At 32.5% G+C, this 20178-nt stretch overlaps 1 protein-coding gene across 1 annotated transcript in view; it reads left to right on the forward strand.

Annotated features, from left to right (window-relative positions):
• Window positions 1–20178, forward strand: part of Ggamma30a (G protein gamma subunit 30A) — a 33752-nt gene that overhangs the window by 5787 nt on the left and 7787 nt on the right. The window contains exon 2 of the mRNA XM_026632338.2: window positions 7245–7367. Coding sequence (XP_026488123.1) covers window positions 7255–7367 — 113 coding nt within the window. The 5' untranslated portion in view covers window positions 7245–7254. The remainder of the gene's footprint in view (window positions 1–7244; window positions 7368–20178) is intronic.

Raw genomic sequence — 20178 nt, forward strand, 5'->3', positions numbered from 1 at the left:
AAAGTATACTGTTAATGTTACACCGCTGGGCTTAGGCGTCCTTTCGCTTTGAGGAGACTCTCTGATATCATCACGCTGCTCCAATGCGGGTTGGATACACATACATATGGTAGAATTTCAATGATATTAGACACGAGATGAGAGATAAAAACAAATTAAGCGCACATAAATTTGACTGAGATTAACACAATTTGTACAAAAATCATTAACTATTCAACATTAACTTTGTTTCATTTTATGTTTGTTTGTTACCCTTTGGCGTCTTAACTATTCAACAAACCCTCATTAGTTTTCGCACCTAATACCTCCCCCCACACAATACCTCCCCCACACGAAAGCAAAACCGCGGGCAAAAACTACTGTTCAGTAAAAATCAAACCACAGTGCGCAAAGTATACCTTTGAAAGAGGCTACACGCTAAATGAAGAAAAAGAAATGCACTATAATTTTCCTGGCGCTGTCGTTAACAGTGACGCTGACGTCATGACCAGCGCGGACGCCCACGCAACATTAAGATGGAATACATAATATGATTTCTATTAAATCTTGAATAAGCAATGTTCATTATATTACATCACTAGTCCTTTATAGATCTAAGGACTATTCTCCGCTTGAAGATTATTCGACCACTCCGCTTTAGTGTGGATACACGTGTGACAGATTTTAATACGAGACAAATTAAGGACATAAATATATAGCATTACATTTATTTTTACATTAACAGCCTGTAAATTTCTCACTGCTGGGCTAAGGCCTCCTCTCCCTTCGAGGAGAAGGTATGGAGCATATTCCATCACGCTGCTCCAATGCGGGTTGGTGGAATACACATGTGGCAGAATTTCGTTGAACTTACACACATGCAGGATTCCTCATGATGTTTTTCTTCACCGCCGAGTACGAGATGAATTATAAACACAAATTAAGCACATGAAAGTTCAGTGGTGCTTGCCTGGGCTTGAACCCGAAATCATTGGTTAAGATGCAAGTGTGCTAACCACTGGGCCCTCGGCTCAAATATATAGCGCTTATTTAAATTTAAATCAACAATCTACGTCCAAGATTCAGGTCTTCTAATTCATATTGGTTTCGGTATGGTATCGGCAAATTATAACAATGGTTTACTGTTGTTTACTTATAAATTATAATCTGAACGATTATGTTATCGTAATTTTTCCGCAAATGCTTGCGTATGCACGTCTGATAATGGATCTGAACGAGATTATGACTTTAATAAATCCGCTGTCCCTCTTTAGAGCAACGTTGTAGAATTGACACACTGTTTTTGGTGAGTGCACACTTAGACATTAGTGCTGTTAGAAATATTAACCATGCAACCAACTTTAGGAACTAAGATGTTATTCTTTCCTGTAATTACACTGGCTCACTCAGCCCTTAAACCGGAATACAAGAATTGTAAGTATTGCTGTTTGGCGGTAGGCGGGGTTGCACAAAGGTACAAAAATTAATAAATACCAAGTAAACTGGGTATTTATTGATTCATCGATGATGAATTGACTTAAGAATTTTATATAACTCTCAAACTGTTCGCACTAATATAAAATATTAATGGGACAATCTAATTCTATGAGGCTTGGTCGGAGATGACGACGTAACTCGATTGGTCACCCGAGCACTGCCCGCTGCATACAATTACGTCCAATTAGCACCGTCTTAGCAACTTATTTTCGCTAAATTGCTCGAATCCTGCTATTAAGGTTGGTAAAGTCGGGAATGACGACACTCTTTAATTTCATAGTAATCATCTATACTTAATGTTATACAAAATATTCCGCTTTATATTTAAAATGACATACACAATTCAACATCCTCACCATCAGCCAATCATGTTCCGTTGATAGACAAAGTTATTTCCTAATTTGCGCCAAAGCTCCTCGTTCTCCAATCCAGTAGGGTCTGGGGTCACACCTGGCTGGGGTCGTTTTTTGGTTTGGTTAAGTTTATTTTACCAGTTTTTCTCAGGTCGGCGTATTTAATTTTTTGGTCCGGTAGTAATATTTAATTTGACCAATGAGTGTAATGTATCTATCTTGATTTGATGTGGTCGCTTAACAGACATGAAAATTAAGCCATAGGTTCTCAACTCATTCGATCAAAGTATTATTATTATGCTTCACAATATCAAATAAAACTAAGGTGGTATGTTTTGTAGATTATTGGTGGAGACTAAAAGGCTGTGTTATTAATAGCATTATTTGAAATCTTTATAAGTGGTCTATTCTTAGATCTTCAATATTAAAGTTCCTCTTTGAATAATTTACAAGTACTTGCATCGACTTTTACTTGTACTAGCTGTATATATTGTACCGCCAAACAAAAATACTTAGCATTGTTGTGTTCCGATTTGAAGAGTGAGTGAGCCAGCTTAACTACAGACACCAGGGATATAACACATTCGTTCCAAATGTGGCAGTAACGCATTGACGATATTATTTTTATTTATTTATTTTTACGATGACAATGTGACCACAGGTGTGCTACCACAGGTGGTCAATTAGCCAGACTGCCATTTTTTATCATATAGATAAATGGGCCATCCAATGTTAAATGGTCACCGCCGATTATTAGGGCTGTTATAAAAAATAAAAAATAAACTATTGCATACTGACAAAAACATAATAGATATCTATCAGATAACGAAGGTTATCAGATAGAAAAATTGAGCAAGAAAAGTAAGCAAACTTAGGGTCTGTTCACTGGCTAGATGCGAGTGCGCTTCCTGAGAGATTAGTGTTCACTAGAAAACATGATGCTTGCAGCGAGCTCTCGGAAAAGTTTTCACTACATTTTCTCTACTTCCTTTATAAACATTTTCGAACTTGAATTAATAACAAAGTCAACAGTAGTCATTTTCGTCGAACTTCAATATGGTACTCATCGATCTAGTGATCACGATCCACGTCATGCGCTAACGCGGCCCATGTTTGCCATAGGCCACTGGCTCACTGCGAACAAGCATTAAACGAATGTATTGAACGCTTTACCTGCACAAATATGTCAACTATAATAATCTATTCTTTTAAACACAATAATAAATATTCAACTATTTTTTAAGTAACGAGTATTTTATAAAGTAATGAAGTCAGCGGAATGTTATAATAACGATTTAATCTATTTCTTAATTAATATACAAAAAGTCTGTGAGAAATATGTTAATTAACTGAAGTTTTATACATTCAAACAATCAGCTAAAATAGAAACGTGTAAAGTTGAATGACCTCTTTTTTTTTTTTAAAACAATGTTACGAAAGTTGTATCGTATCTACAATGTTATTTAAAGCAGGAAGTGTTTGTTTGTGATCAGTAATCTCAAAAACTTTTATAAAGTTTGTTTTTATGGGTCTTGGTTTAATATATCATTACATAGTATAAAACAAAGTCTTTAAAATTACACAACGGATTTTGATGCGGTTTCTTTTAATAGAGAGATTGATTCAGCAGAATGGTTTATATGTATAATACATGCACAATATAGTAGAGAAACCCTGATTATTTTAGAGGTTTCTGAAGTGATACGTGAAACCCTACGAGATAGATCAAAATAATGTACTACAATATTGTACACCTTAAAAAGGTCTTCAAAAAAGTCCCTTATGGTGTATATCTATCACTTAGGGATAGCACACAACAACCAGTTTTTATTCTTTAAATTTTACGAGAAATAATGGCTTATTTTCGAAGCAATTTTAAGCAATACAGCATTAATCCTTATCCTATTAAGTATCCTAAATTAATTGTGAATTTAATATAGATTAATATGGCTCTTTACAGCATGTAATTTAAATGAATATTTATGAAGATATTACAGATTTAAAACGCAGGGACATAGCGGTTTGTATTGTCCAATGACTGAAAAACTGTGAACGTTGTAAGACATTCTGTAGTATATTTTTTAGTATCAGCATTGCACCCGTGCGAAGCCGGGGCGGGTCGCTAGTTGAACTATAAAACACATTATTCTAGCATAATTTGGTACATATTTCAATAGAAGTACAACATCGTTGATTCGGTAACACATATAATAATTCCCTCTGTATATTGAGGATATTTCTATTAGGCTAATTTATTAATACACGCTTCCACGTTTTCGTGTTTTCTGACTAAGTATATTTTATGTATGATCAGCTACCTCGACGGACCCAATATCTTTAAATTTCTTCGTTAATATGTAGGTTTTGTTAGGATATTTTCTTTAAATAAAGAAATTGAACTTTATTTGGTGATAGGTTTTTGTCCATCTGGGTATATCACTCCTCCACTCAACAACATAGTTAGTTAATTTTATATGTAGGTATATATATAAAAAGTTGAAAGCTTAGGAGACATAGCCCAGGGGTCAAGATCGAATATAAAGATCGAAAATAAAATATATTAATATTTACCGCCAAATAGGAATACTTGGTATTGTGTTCCAGTTTGAAAGGTCAGTGTAACTACAGGCACAAGGGTCATAACATCTTAGTTCACAAAACTGAGATTGGCGCATTGGCGTTGTTACGAATGTTATAAATTTCTCACGGACCCAATGTCTACGGGCAGTGGCGACCACTTACAATGAGATGGCACATTTGCCAGGATCATAATTTTATAAAAAAAAAAAACAAATTCTATTTCATTTAAAATATCAACACAAGTAGGCTTATAATATTCTATTTTTGTTCGACGACTATGAACCATTACGACGTCAACTAGATCTTAAAACAAATAAATAATAAAGAAAATATACGAATTCTATGACCTCGCTTTTTTTCTTATATTAATATAATATAATATGTTATGCATAATTAAATTTATTTATTAGACTTTAATAAACATTTCAATATATCTTTTACTTTATTCGCGCCTAAAGTGCGCGAACCGTGTGAAAGCCACTAAATAAGGTAGCCATTAAAACTCATTAAGTTTTTTTTTTTTTTTAAATTAATTATGACATTCCCATTACTATTGTGTATAGAACTAATTAAAAAATTAAGCGATGTAGATCCTACCGAAAAGAATCGGCAAGAAACTTATTAGTTACTCTTTACCAACATTTGAAATGCAAAGTTATGTTAGTTAAATTATTACATAGTATAAAACAAAAAACCTCTGTCTGTCCCTATGTATGTATCTTTAAAGTTACACAACAGATTTTGATGCGGTTATTTTTAATAGATAGAGTAATTCAAGAGGAAGGTTTATATGTATAATACATGCACAATATAGTAGAGAAACACTGATAATTTTATACTTTTCTAAAGTGATGTAGTAAATGAACACATTTTTTTACGCTTACATTGCAAACACTGGCTGAACCTTATAACTTAGATCAAAATAATGTACTGTAGTATTGTACACCTCAAAAAGGTCTACAAAAAAGCCCCGATAGTATTTATCTGTCTCTTAGGGGTAACCCACAATAACCTTTTTTTAGCCTTTACATTTTACGAGAAATATTGGCTTTTTTTTCGAAGCTATTTTAAGCAATACAGTATTAATTTTTATCCAATAAAGTACCTTAAATATATTAAACATCTAATACAGATTAATATGGCCCTTTACAGCATGTAAATTAAATGAATATTTTCGAAGATTTAAAACGTAGGGACATAGCGGTTTGTATTGTCTAACGACTGAAAAACTATGAACGTTGTACGACATTTTGTAGTATATTTAGTATCAGCATTGCACCCGTGCGAAGTCAGGGCGGGTCGCTAGTACAATATATAATAAATTCTGTTTGAAAGTCAATAAGTACCTAGCTTCACACTTTTTATCAGCTATACAATCTTATATTGAATAATAAGCCTTATTTATTAATGTTAACAATTTATTTGCATTTATAAATCGGCAAGGTTAAAAGTTCAAGCATAAATCATGTAGACTTTATTGTGTTAGTGTTTGCCTTAATCTTGTGACTATATAGTTCGTAAGGCCATTTATGACGACGTTCGGATACAATACCCAAAACGCTCAAATTTAAAATCGTTTTTGTAAAATATGTAGATAATTGCTGGAAATTAAACTAGTGTATTATATATATACGCGTATTATAAATAAAATTTTTGTTTTAGATTTATTAATTGATTAGAATAAAAAATAAATATATATGAATCTGATCATGTGTCAAAATTATCTTTAAATATGAAAGTGTGATACCTTCAACAATTACCTCGTCGGTCGAACCCGGCATTTCACCATATAGTCATATAAATTACCCACTAGACTATCGGATAAATGAAACAAAGAAATTAACTTGAATACCCATTTATATAAATAGTTTTCAATTATGTACAATGATTAAAATTATGTTCATATATAACATATTTGTTTCCGCCTCTGGCTTTGCCCGCGTATGAGAGAGGTCAGTCTCGATACTTCAATTTTTGTACCCCTGAATAACGTGTATACAATATTCCATTATAATCGGTTGAATATTTATCACGTGAAAGCGTAACAAACAATAAACCGTCACATTTATAACATTAGTTACGGTTTATTTATTATTTAATTACGAAACAATTGTTGAAAATATTAATATACATATATTCAGCACACGTCTTTGCGTCGTACGATGCATATTCAAAGTGCTGACACACTTGAACAACAGACTATTGCATAGCTGAGATGACGCGCAAAAGTCGCTTTTGTCATAAACCCATAGCGACTACAAAAGCTCTGTCGATTTTGACAGATGGTCCTCAGACATCCGCACGAGATGAAGAATAATGGGATACAAAACACAGCCGACTACCGGGCATTACGTCTAATTCATTAATTTTACACACATCAAGTCAATTCAAAATAAACTCTATCATTAAGGCAATTAAGCTCAATTTATATTTCCGAACGCATTAACTAAATTTGCGCAAGATATCACTGTGTGTGTAGAGGGGTTGTCATAGAAACTGTAACACCATGCGCGCGCATCGCACTTACACACACTCCCTCAAAATTCTCCCCTTACAGCGAGCGAGATAGCTTACGTACATTCAATAACATAACTCTTCTATTTTTACAATATGTACTAAATAAGATACTATAATTAATTTTCCTTATATATTTTTTAATCGTTTCAACCGCAATTTATATCAATGCATTAGTCACAAGGAAATTATAATGTAAATGTAAAATAGCTCTATTGTTTTATTTAATGTATTTCGTCTTCGACTGTACGCAACGCCGCTTACATAGACGGCAATACGTATACACGTCACTAACCTGTGTGTGGGTGTTTTATACCACAGATTCTGCGCGATGGATCCCAGTATTCTCGCAGCCATGGACAAAGAGGCACTGAAAAAGCAGATTGAAAACATGAAGTACCAGGCCTCCATGGAACGCTGGCCGCTATCGAAAAGCATTGCAGCGTGAGTAGAAACCATTCTTATTTTAAAAATCGAAGTCGCGTAGTGACGTCATTATCGTGAAGTGCTAAATAATTAGGACGTTTGGCCGGGAGTGGTTGGATGTGTGTGCACGCGAAATCGGCGCTTTTATTATAACATGTATGGTATATTATCGCGTGACGCGTGTACGGCGTTCGTCTCTATTGGTATCGTTGTTTAAGGGGTCATTTTGAATGATTTGATGAGGTATTTTGTATGTTTACTATTTTATGGTATTATGTTGATTTAAGATCAGTATATCCTCTCTGTTCATATTTGACTAGACGTGTTCTATTTCTGCGTTATTTTATTATAAGTAATTGTCTCTAATTTTATTTTGTATATTATCTATTAAATAGTAACTCGGTGGTGATTATAATTTTTTTGTATTCTAGACCAGATTACTAGATATATTTTACAATAATTTTCAAACGCATTGTTCGGAATTACTAGAACCGTATATTGAAACGCAACATATTTACAACGTTGTAAGAAAACTCTTTGTTACCGATTACGTTAAAAAAAAAACACACACACAATTTGTATGTACGTTCTATTTTCAAATCTTATTAAATCGTTATTCTATATGTATTACTGTGTTTATTATCGTTTAAAATACCGTTGTGATTTACGATAAATATTCTCTCATATGAATGAATTCGGAACATAGCAAATATAATTATAACTCCTGTTACTCTACTAAATAGAACCAGTACATATTTTGTGGTGCAATGTGTATTTTTCACCAGGATCCCAAAAAACGTATAAATCTGGCATTGTTGATGAATTTAAAAAATATTTTTATATTGTATCTGTGCTAAAAATAATATATTCTGATAATTAAGATCGCATCTAGGTTATGTCTTATATTATTAAAAAATGTTAGCAATTGTGTAGTTAAGACTGTTTAAGCCTGTGTTTTTCTCTTTTATGAAGCGCTGGCAGTATTTACTTTGACTATCAATTGGAAATGTAACCCATTAATACTAAATAAAAATGAAAAAAATTAAGATTATTAATAATAGCAATGTCAGTCATATTATTTTTTGGCCACAACTGCGATGATGATCACTTAAAACAATATGTTCATTTCTATATATCGACTAGCGGGCGGACGCCCGTCTTCGCACGGGGAATTTATTGATTTATTAATAAAGAAATTGATATGATATAAATTATAAATATCTATAAAGCTTTCTATCATTGAAATATTTACTAGAATTGTATCATTAGTTTCTGAGATTACCATCTACATGCAAACAAACAAATATCCCCATTATAACATAAGTATATATTGACGTAATTAGATTTTTGAACGAAATATTTGTAAAGAATATTCGTTAAGAGATCGCGTCTATATAATTTGAATAATAATAATAACAGTAGGTCTAATAAATTTATCAATTGATCACTTTGAAGCATTGCTCATCTTTTTGATCTGAAACGCTTAGGACATTATTTAGGCGTGTAAAACATACTTCAAAATTGCTCATAGCTAGCTTTCAGGTAGTATAGTAACCGTAACATTCTATTTTAGGTGTAGTTTTTAGAGTAGTAGGATTAAACGATATCAAATTCACTTTTAAATGATTATTTCTACTGCTAATGAACTGACATGGCTCAGTGGTTAGAAAACGTGATTTTGTATTGTAATTGCGGGTTCATACCCACGCTTGAAGAACTGTTTTTTTAATAATAGAAAACATTGTTATTTGGTTGTGGGCTTTGCACAAGTCCGTCTGTGTAAGTAACACTCAGTCATCATTGGTTTCCAAAGTTATTTCGTATTAACGATGTAAGGAATGGTTAACATTTCTTCCAGCGCCAATGTTGTGACCACTTACCATCATGGCGTACCATCATTTTACCGTCCCAATATTACATTAAAAATACTCACAAATGTCCATGACATACGATCATTAGATACGACACAATGAGCAAATCTGTAACAAAATAAGTTCTGCCATTTAACTCTACTCTCCATACCTCTTCTAGAGCATAGCAGACCTTAGCCCCAGGAGGTATATTTACAGGTTATTATATTATTAATTAACTGATATAAATTTGAAAGTATATGTCTCCGTTTGTTGTTATTTCACGGAGCATTAGAACAATAGATTGAAATGATTCTGGCACAGATATATAGATAGATAGATAGAGAAAAAAGTAATGTTCATTCAATGAGGTCTTATTTATAAGCGACTGTTTTTTTTATTTTTGGTCACTGACTTTTAATATTGTTCAATAAATTCACTCGTCGATTTATCTAACTACTGAGTAACTATTGAGTTAATCGAAACTCACCGCGGAACACGATCGTGAAATGACAAAAATTGATATGCGTCGTTGACTCTAATAGTTAAAACATTTAAAGGATATAAGGATCAGGGCACAGGGTAACATATAGAGAATAACAATATTTTTTTAATGAATTGACACTAATTTTCGAAATAAAAGCATACAAATTGTAGATGGAGATTCTTTTAGAAGCACTTGTTTTCAAAATCAGAAAAAGATTTCAAACAAAGCAATTGCTCTAAATGTTACAAAGAATAATAAAATTAATCATAAAAAATAAAAATGTATTAATAAGAGTTGAGGTATGATTATGAACAGAATAAAATTGAACAGAAATAAATTAAATAAAGTTGTACATTAACATCAATAACGGTTACATTTCAAACATAAAGATATGAGCCAGTGTAACTACAGGCACAAGGGACATAACATCGTAGTTCCCAAGGTGTCGTTTTGACCATGTAAGGCATTGTTATTATTTCATACAATGCAAATGTCTATGGGCGAATTTGGCCATCAAAATACTACTTGATTACATAATTATGTTAACCCTTTATTTTGCTTGTTTGGTGGCGCATTGGTGAAGTAAGTGATGGTTAATATTTCTAACACCATAGCCTACCAGTATGTCATAACATAAAAAAATAATATTGGCTATAGGAAGAAAGCCTACCGAATTTCCTTATATGAAATTAGTCACCTCTACACATAAGATTAGTATTGATTTATGATTGTATGATATGGTATTAATAATGATAACTATGTCAATATGATGACCATTGTTTAAGTAACTATATATATTTTGACTTACTAAGTAGTAACATATATTAGCACTCTTATGACTATACACTACGCTTATGAGAACTATAATATATCAATGAAAATACTTGAAGTTCAACCGTACGTGTTGACTATTGTGATTGTATCATAGTAATTACTTACGGGAGGAATATCAATCCAGAGTCACATATGCTGACAAAATAACCGTCACAATAACTCTAATATCGAGACTTCCAACTACAAAACACTCATATGTGCTTGATTGAAAATAATATTTACTAGACACCGAAGTTTTTGATATATAACAAGTTAGTATCGCTCATCGATATATCTGTAGAATTACTAGTGCTGGAACAAAGTCGAGTAATTCCCAGAATTATATACATACATAATACCCACCAGCATAATTTTATAGGTTATATTTTTGCACTGCTGGATCATGATCTATTGAGAGAGTTTTTCATTACAATATTTGGGATATTGGTCAAGTAGGTGTTGATCTAAAGGGTATTAGGTTGCAGGTACTGTTTACTCTACGAATATTTTCATAAAAAAACATGTAACTTACTTTTTTTATAAGTGAGGTTTTTCCATCGTGGATCATCTCAATAGAATCTCATTACCGAAACAGTACCACGACAGCGCTTGACATTATTTTTATTAATTAGTGGAATAAAAATGTTTGTGAAGCGAAATTTCAACGAACCGAAATTGAGGAAGAAATATGGCCATTGTTTAAAATTTCTCTTTTCTTATTTCGTTTACTAGATTAAAATTCACAGAATTTCAGAATTTCAGAATTCATTGAAAATCACAGTTTTTGTATAATAGCCCATTACCACTGAAGAAAATCTATTGAGTCCGCAATTAAAATACATTTAATTATAATACAACACTATTCCCCTTAAATAATTATATTCACTTAAATTTTACTTCCAAAGCTTAGACAACAGGTTCACCTAAAATCAAAACGCCATTTTTTCGCAAATCCATATTTTTATGAAAATCATACATTATTCAAGCTCTGTATCAATGATATTACGTCAATTCGATGTCAAATGTTGTATTTGACTTTTGTTCTCTTGTAGTTGGAATAGGCTTTACAAAAATGATTCCTCATGAGTATCCGAAATATATGAAATATACTATAAAGAGCGCGGCGCATAAACGCATAATATTATCGTAGTATCATTGTGTTTCATATGAATATCTTCAACAAAATAATCACAGAGAACAAAATAAAGACTAAAAATGAACTTTATTCAAACAAGACTATATATTATTTAGATATAGGGGAAGTACGGACAAAATGACAGGGTGTTTTGTTTTATAATCATATTTTTTTATTTAATGGTATTATAATCAGACTCAATCGTATTTATTCATCTTAGGTTTATTGACTACCAGTAATACAGTCTTTTAATTAAGTAGGAACTATAATAAAATGCAACTAATTACAAAAACCATGTTGTCCATATGGTACGGACAAAATTATATATAAGGTAAGGACATAATGACATACTAATTTTTAAGAACACAGTTCACAAATAAATCGTTGGGACATCAGCACATGATGCATGAGCCCAAAGGAAACAAGAAATACATGGTAACCAACTTTCTATTTCTTCTCAGAAAGCCATTATTGTTCAGCACGTTTCTTGTCCTCGTTGAAAGGGTGATAGAAAGCATTTCTTTCGGCTATTTCAAAGGCAAGTTCTTGGATTGATGTTCACGTCAAATCAAAAAGTCGTGTTTCTAAAAACTTTACGTGTTCTACTAACTCCTGTTCAATTTCAGAATGAAAATGTTTTCTTGAATCTTCCTAATCCTTTAGAGTTAAAATTCAAGGGTTTGTTTATATTGAGTGCATGTCTTCTAAGCGTCACCAGAGGAAAACCAAATTTTTTGCGGCCAATTCCCATCCTATTTTTTTTCTGCTTCCATGCAATTCAATAGCCATACTCATGGATTCTTGGCTCCAAGACAGGCGATTAGTTTTTCTCTAAACAAAATAATAACTGTTATTTACCAGAAACTCTACGGATAATGGTATGGTACAAATGGCATGTCATTTTGTCCAAATGTAAACAAAAACTAAGAATATAAGAATAAGTTTTCATACTTCCATCAAACAACTAATGATTGCAATAAAGTTAATCGAAGTTTAATCGAAGTACTGGCATAGTTCATTGATTTGGATAGAAATAATTACTAATAACAACAAATAACTTAACAGAAAATAGGAGAAAACCATCTGTACAATAAACTTAAAGGAGCGAAACACGTTAGAACTGCTAACTGCGACGCGACTGCGACAATGGCGCTCAACATCTGACAGGATTTTAAATATACCTGCCGTCACGTGATACAGTCGCGGAGACGTAACTTAAACCCTCCAATTTCTAAATAAGGTGACTATGTCATTTTGTCCGTAATTCCCTTATAGCAATTACACGGTTGCGAATTTCATATTAAAACCACACACATACTCCACATTTGATGTATTCATAGAAATCTGTAACGATAATTCTATTTTTCTACTCAGAATTATATCATTTATTGCAAGCAAAAAAAATCTAAAGGCTCTAAGCCACTGTTATATTTGACTCCATTTGGAAAAAAAAGAGCCGCTGTATTCTTAAATTAAATTTTCAACGAAACCATTATTATTATTAAAATATATATATTTTCTCTTTATTTGAGGTAATACGGGGACCTATCGATGTCTATCATTTGTATCCTAAGATCTTAGTATCTTATATCCTGTAAATATGAAGCATCCTATAATGTATATTAACCTTGAAACCAAGGGTTACCAGAAAATAATAGTAACGCAGTACAACATACATCAACATTCATCAACTATGAAGAATGTTTGAGGAGGTTATAAAACCTAAAAAATATTTCCAATATAACACTATTTACGTTACAGGTAAAAGAACGGCTTTACCTCTTTTGCTCTGCATGTGAAATGAAATAGAAATGAGCTGGACTGAAGATGTAGATCATTAAACTATCTCTTATCTACACGACTCATTTTTAAGTTGTCATTGACAGGCGAAAAACTTATTTGGTGATAGGGTTTTGGGCAAGCACGTTTAGGTAATAACCACTCATCAGATATTCTACCAATGTCGATACGCCGTATTGTTGTGTTTCCGTTTGAAGGATGAATAAACCAGGGTAACTATAAGTACAAGACTCAACATCTCAACTCCCAAGATTGGAAGAATGGCGTTGTAGGGAATAGTTAATATTTCTTATAAAACCAATTTCTATAGATGGTGAACACTTAGCATCAGTTTGTCCATTTGCCCATATGGACGTACTTACATTATAAAAAAAGCACACGACAAAATTACCATTGTTAGCAATAACATTCTGTATGGGCCACATGGTGTAGATCATATCTTCTATACTATGGACGTATGACAGGACATAATGTAAATGTAAACATAATAATATGAATTCGATCGTCGAAACATATATATTTAACATATATATGTACGTGTAACGAAACGGATAATGGGTCGATTAGTGATATAAAAGTTGCAGGTTAAATCCTGAACCCTTGGGATTCGGACTGTTATCGTCCCTCTAGCACGACCTTTATGTTTAATTGAAGTTGTAAAAATAAGTATTGGCAATTTCTCTCAAACTGTATATATATGTACTTTACTTTACTTATAATTTATTGTACACCACGATATAGCGATTTCTTTCAGGCAACCAACGGTGTAGGTTAGGATGGCTCATAAAACTAATAAATAAATGTAAATATATGGAATACACAATATATATATCAATAAATAAATAATATTATCAATACATATAAATACAAGTATATAATCTAATACACATTATATACAATAAGAGCGAATATATACAATATGTCCTCAAACATAACGAGGAAAATAAAAAAATAAAAATAGAGAAAAATACAAAAAGAACACCCAAAAGAAATACTTATAAACCTACTCAAGAATATGTACAAGTGACATATATGAGTTCACTAAATTTCATATCGGAGGCATTCAGTAGCGCAATAGTGTTCAAGAAACAAGCAATATAAGTCTTAGATTCGTCACCACACCTAAGAAACTTCACGATACAAATGATCTCGTAAGCGGCAGTTAGGTTAGGTTAGATGAAACCTGCTGTCAGGTGGTATTCCGAGCACTGTGTACCAACATTAGAGCGTGTTGGAAGAATTTTGAATGAATACAAATAACAAATCGAAACAATGCTATATTTAAAAAAAGTCGAGGAAAATAAATCTTCGTTGTATTATGAAATTATAATGTAAGTAATTATCCTATTATTATTTTCCTGTTAGAACGTTTGTTTATTATAAAATTACTGATCTGTGACATTTAATATAATTATAAAGTACTTACAGTTTTACGTTCGTTTGTTTATTTATTATAATTACTCGGTGGTTAGGTACCACACAATCATCAGATATTCTACCGCCACAACAGTATTACCCAATATCGTTGTGTTCCGGTTTGAAGGGTGAGTGAGCTAGTGTAACTACAAGACCACAGACATGACTTCTTAGTTCCCAAGGATGGTGGCATATTGGCGATGTAAGGAATTGTTAATATTTCATACAGCACGATTGTCTATAGGCGATGGTGGCCACACTTCCATGAGCTCGTTGATGTGGTGGCCCATTTGCTCGTTCTCCTACGAATATCATAAAATGTATACAAGCCTTTAGGACCTTTAGTATTTTTTTAAACCTACATGGTGTAAAACAAAGTCACTTCTCGCCATCGTACGTTTAGATATTCTTTTCATCAATAAAGAGAGTGATTCAAGAGAAAGGTTTATAAATGCAAGGTATATTCATATTATAGTTGAGAAAAGCCGTGAATATCAACTTTCCTATCCAGAAATATCAAGAATTTTCTTTGTATATTTGATCTTCAATCCAAATGTTGTGCCTTGACCGTGTGAAGTCGGGACATGTAGCTAGTTTGTAATACAATTAAAAAACCACTATGGCGCTTGTCAATTAAGTCTTAATATTCCTAAAACAATTTCACAACCTTCATTGCTGCTCCATTATCGGATGATAATAAATTATAGTATTTATATTTTTAGGTTAAAATGGTTCAGTCGTACATATATAATATGTTCACATCTCTTCTCAACCATTTTTTTTATCAACAAGACCCTTGTCATGGTTTACGACTTTAGGGTTAAAGAGCGAAGTTAAGGTCACCGACATGTCATACACAGACTAAGTGCTTTTAGGTAACTACCTATTAAACTTATTACTTCGTTACATTCGTATGTTTCTACGAAATATTTTAGCCAGAGGAAGCAGGAGATTTTGGTTATTACAAGGATTATTATAACTTGACCTGATGCTACGAGTATCAATTTAATTTAGTTGTGCAACTCAATTTAGCAACTCTCAGATAATCGAATATTTTGTAATTTTGGACACACTTTATCATTTTAACAAAATCCAATGGTTTTTGCGTGTATTATTTTCGAATAACGAAAACACGAAAGGAAAATAACAGTATTTATACGTAAACTAAATAAGTGATATTCTTTATTTATGTAGGATCATAAAAGCACTTTTGAATCGTCATGTTGCAGTTTTAAATTAAATATAAAGCTACCACCGATTCGAAAAGTAGATTCCACCGATAAGAACCGCAAGGAACTCATTAGTTATTCGTCTCCACCATTTTAATTACAGAGTATTTCTTATTCTTGCTTATTGCAGATATCCATATATTGTTTGATCATCATATTGTGAAATGATCTCATAAATCTATGGAAGAGAGTTTCGTGACCTAAATGACAATATTTTTGCCGTATGTAATCCAAAAATATGACAAGAGTAATAATAGCTTGGTTGAATTAGCTCAAATCTCCTCCCCAGAAGAGAGCCGTAGCCCAGAAGTGGGACTTTTATAGAATGAGAATAGAACAATCTTTTATTTGTAAACACACCAAAACATAATACTCCCTGTATTATCTTGTGGTGGGTTTACAAATACAAGAAATAATAAAACACAAAACAAAACAATAACGCAAATGATTCAAATAAAATTAAAAAAAATACATGTCTATTTAAATTTAAAAAATATACAAGTATATATTTACAAGCATACGTATTACTGGTACTGATAAAAAGTTCGGAACGATCATTTTTTGGCTGTTTATTAAATTTTTTCTTTACCACAAGTTCGAGTACGATGTTCGAGACAGGAATTCTTCCCTTTGTCTAGAATGTTGGGATGGACGGACAATTTAGTTAGAAGATAGGACGCAGCTGCCGATTCATACATAACTTTATACACAGTTACTACAGATTTCGCTTCGCATCGTAAACTATTTCCTTCGGGACATATTACTTTGTTTAGCCTGGAGGAACTTCTAATGTTTTTCATTGTTTGTTTAATATTAACATAACTTTGCTATTATGAAGGCTATTTGATATAAATTATGTAGTTTGTGAATATATATATACGGTTCCCGCATTGGTCTTCTAGTTAATTTAAATTAGGTTCAATGAAAACTATTGGATTGTTCCTTAAATATTTTTTAGTAGATTTTTAATGCTTCGGACAGCACCTGAATTGTTGTTCCAGTGCGTTATGAGAAATTGTATAAATAGTGCTCTTATTACACATTTTCGCCCTATAATATCTACCTCAAATCAATCTCCTCTACATTTAGAAGATTCAGCATGACCGAAAACAATCTGGACGCTATTATCACGATAATTCTAGTAACATATTATTCGGAAACTCACACTGTCAGGGTAATAACACTGTTCTATTAATGAATGTTTGTTATTGTAGGTAAAAATATAATATTAAAAGAGATAAATACAATTTCGTTGTATAAAACAAATCTGTATTATTTCACTGCTCGGCAACACCCTCTCTTCTTAATGAGAAAGTTTAGAATTATCCACCAGGCTGCTCCACTACTAGTTGTTGGATAAAATGTGACAGAGATTTAATGGAAACCAACTATAATAATAATATATATAAAAAAAATATATATATATGATTGTTAATCTGATGTGATAATCAGTCAGATAGATCAGACAATCGTCTATATTGAGGCATGTATAATTTTCATCGAAAAGATTTATTTGTTTGATTAAATAGTTGTAAAATGGTGATCGATTGAAAAATCTTACCAAACGTGTTTGCTTTGCGTTAAATATAAGTTGATTTTAGTCAAAGGCGATGTTATCTATCTCAGAGGATGCTTGGTAATCGTTAAACATACAAAGGATATTTGGGGAGATGGTCACAAAGGCGTAATTCCATGAACGCCACATACCATCTCAGAACACAGGGTAGCGCATAGCTTCCCAGATTACAAATATCTCTCAATTGATTTATCATTTACTTGTAATTAAAAGTGTTAAAGAAATTTGTCATTAATGATTACAATCATTATCAAACACTGTTTTAGATAGGAATAGAATGAAAATACATAAAACCATTATATTCGGTTAAAATATTCCTAACTTTAGAGTGTGTGCAAAATTATATAATTTAGTTATTATTAAGGGGCAGCCTCTTTTTAAGGATCCGATCCGACTCCGATGTTCGTCCGTCCGTCTGTCCATCTGTCACCAGGCTTTATCTCATGAACCGTGATAGTTAGACGCTTGAAATTTTCATAGACGAAGTATTTCTATTGCCGCTTTAACAACAAATACAAAACAAACAGAATAAAATAAATATTTAAGTGGACTTCTATACAACAGACATGACTTTTTTTTGCCGATTTTATGGTACGGAACCCTTCGTGCGCGTATCCTACTCTTCTTGGGCAGTTTTTTTCAATTAATGAATTCGACGGACAATATTATTTTCGATTTTGAAAATTAACAGCCTGTAAATCTCCTACTGCTAAACTAAAAGCTTCTCTGCTTTTGAAGCGAGGACTTTAGGGAAAATTCCATTAAGCTGCTTCAACGCGAGTTAGATACATATCTGAACCATTTTCACCTCTACATTTTCCCACATCACGTGATAAATTATAATCAAAAATACGGCTCAGTGCCTGTCCGGGTTTGAAACCATGATTATCAATTTAGATTCAAGTGTTCTGGCCATTATTCTATCTCAGCTTGTTATGGCATTAAGTGTATCGGAAGTGTTTTAGCCTACTTATTCCTTAAAAGCCGGCATCGCACCAGCAAGCCCCCAGATTTTGGAGATGTTCATACCATAAAAAAACAACTTATAAACGTTTTCGGACCTAAGAATCAGAAATATTGACCATAAATAATAATCAAAATCATTTATGAATATATACTTTTTTATGATATCGGTAGGCAGACGAGCAAATGGGCCACCTGATGGTAAGTGTTCACCAATGCCTATAAACAATGACGCTGTAAGAAATATTAACCATTCCTTACATCACCAATGCGCCACCAACCTTGGGAACTAAGATGTTATGTCCCTTGTGCCTGTAGTTACACTGGCTCACTCACCCTTCAAACCGGAACACAGCAATACTGAGTACTGCTGTTTGGCGATAAAATATTTGATGAGTGGGTGGTACTTACCCAGACGGGCTTGCACAAAGCCCTACCACCACGGTGAATCTGCGAATTACAAATCAGCTTATGGATCAATAGGAAGCAAATAATCTGTTTGTAAACTACTTAAAACTTGTAATTACAAGTTATAAATTCAAGACCATTCTATCAAAATCAGAGTATTCTCTATTCAAGTAGCCTTATAAAGTATTCTGAATCGTCATGTTACAGTATTGAATTAAACCAAGCTACCACCTGTTTGAAAGTAGATTCTTCCGAGAAGTACCGGCGAGAAATTCAGTAGTTTGTAGTTACTCTTTCGACCAATATACGTAAATTTAATACAATTACATTTATTGGTGCATGGAAAACTAATATGACTAATTTATTTTTATTATATAACTATAAATGATAGTTGTATTTATTTTGTAACAAAATTTACACTATAAGTAAATATCAGTTTCAATTACATATGTAATCATATCACTTCTTTCACTTTTGATCATATCGTCCTTTATGATTATTGAAGCAATTTTATTGGTACTTCTAGCGTGTTTCTTAATCTTCTAGAAAGTTTCTTATATTATTACATGCTGACTAATATATAAAAACAACTTGCCAACATAACTAATACACACGGTGTATATTAAGCTCGACTCTATTACGTATATAGTGTATTCCTCGACGCCATCTTAGCATAAAAGAGGCCAAAAATCGTATATTTCTCAAGGAAATTGCACCCACGTCTTATATATATTAGATACAGATAAGTTTTTAATCATAACCTTTTTGCTCTATAAACCTTTTTGTGTTACTTTCCAAGACCAAGATACTCACCGATTCATATTCTTTCGAATTTCAATTAAGAATATCCAATTACTTCATTCTAGTGACAATTTTGGAGCAATGGTTACTGTTACATTTACCGACAAGTTTGACGTCATGACAAATCACCGTAAAAATATAAATTTAAATAATAATACACATTAATCAATTCTTTGGACTTGATGCTTTTATTTTAAATAAAAAAAAAATACTATCCGTGATCACTACTCTGAACTTCCACCAATGAAAAGAGTAAAATCACAGTCCACAAATTTGCCATAACTGGATGAAGAATCCTTTTAAAGAGTTTGTTTGGAATTATTCCACTGCGCTGGTGGCTTTCATCAAGCC

Source organism: Vanessa tameamea, chromosome 9 (assembly GCF_037043105.1).
Source record: "Vanessa tameamea isolate UH-Manoa-2023 chromosome 9, ilVanTame1 primary haplotype, whole genome shotgun sequence".
Classification (NCBI taxonomy): Eukaryota; Metazoa; Arthropoda; class Insecta; order Lepidoptera; family Nymphalidae; genus Vanessa; species Vanessa tameamea.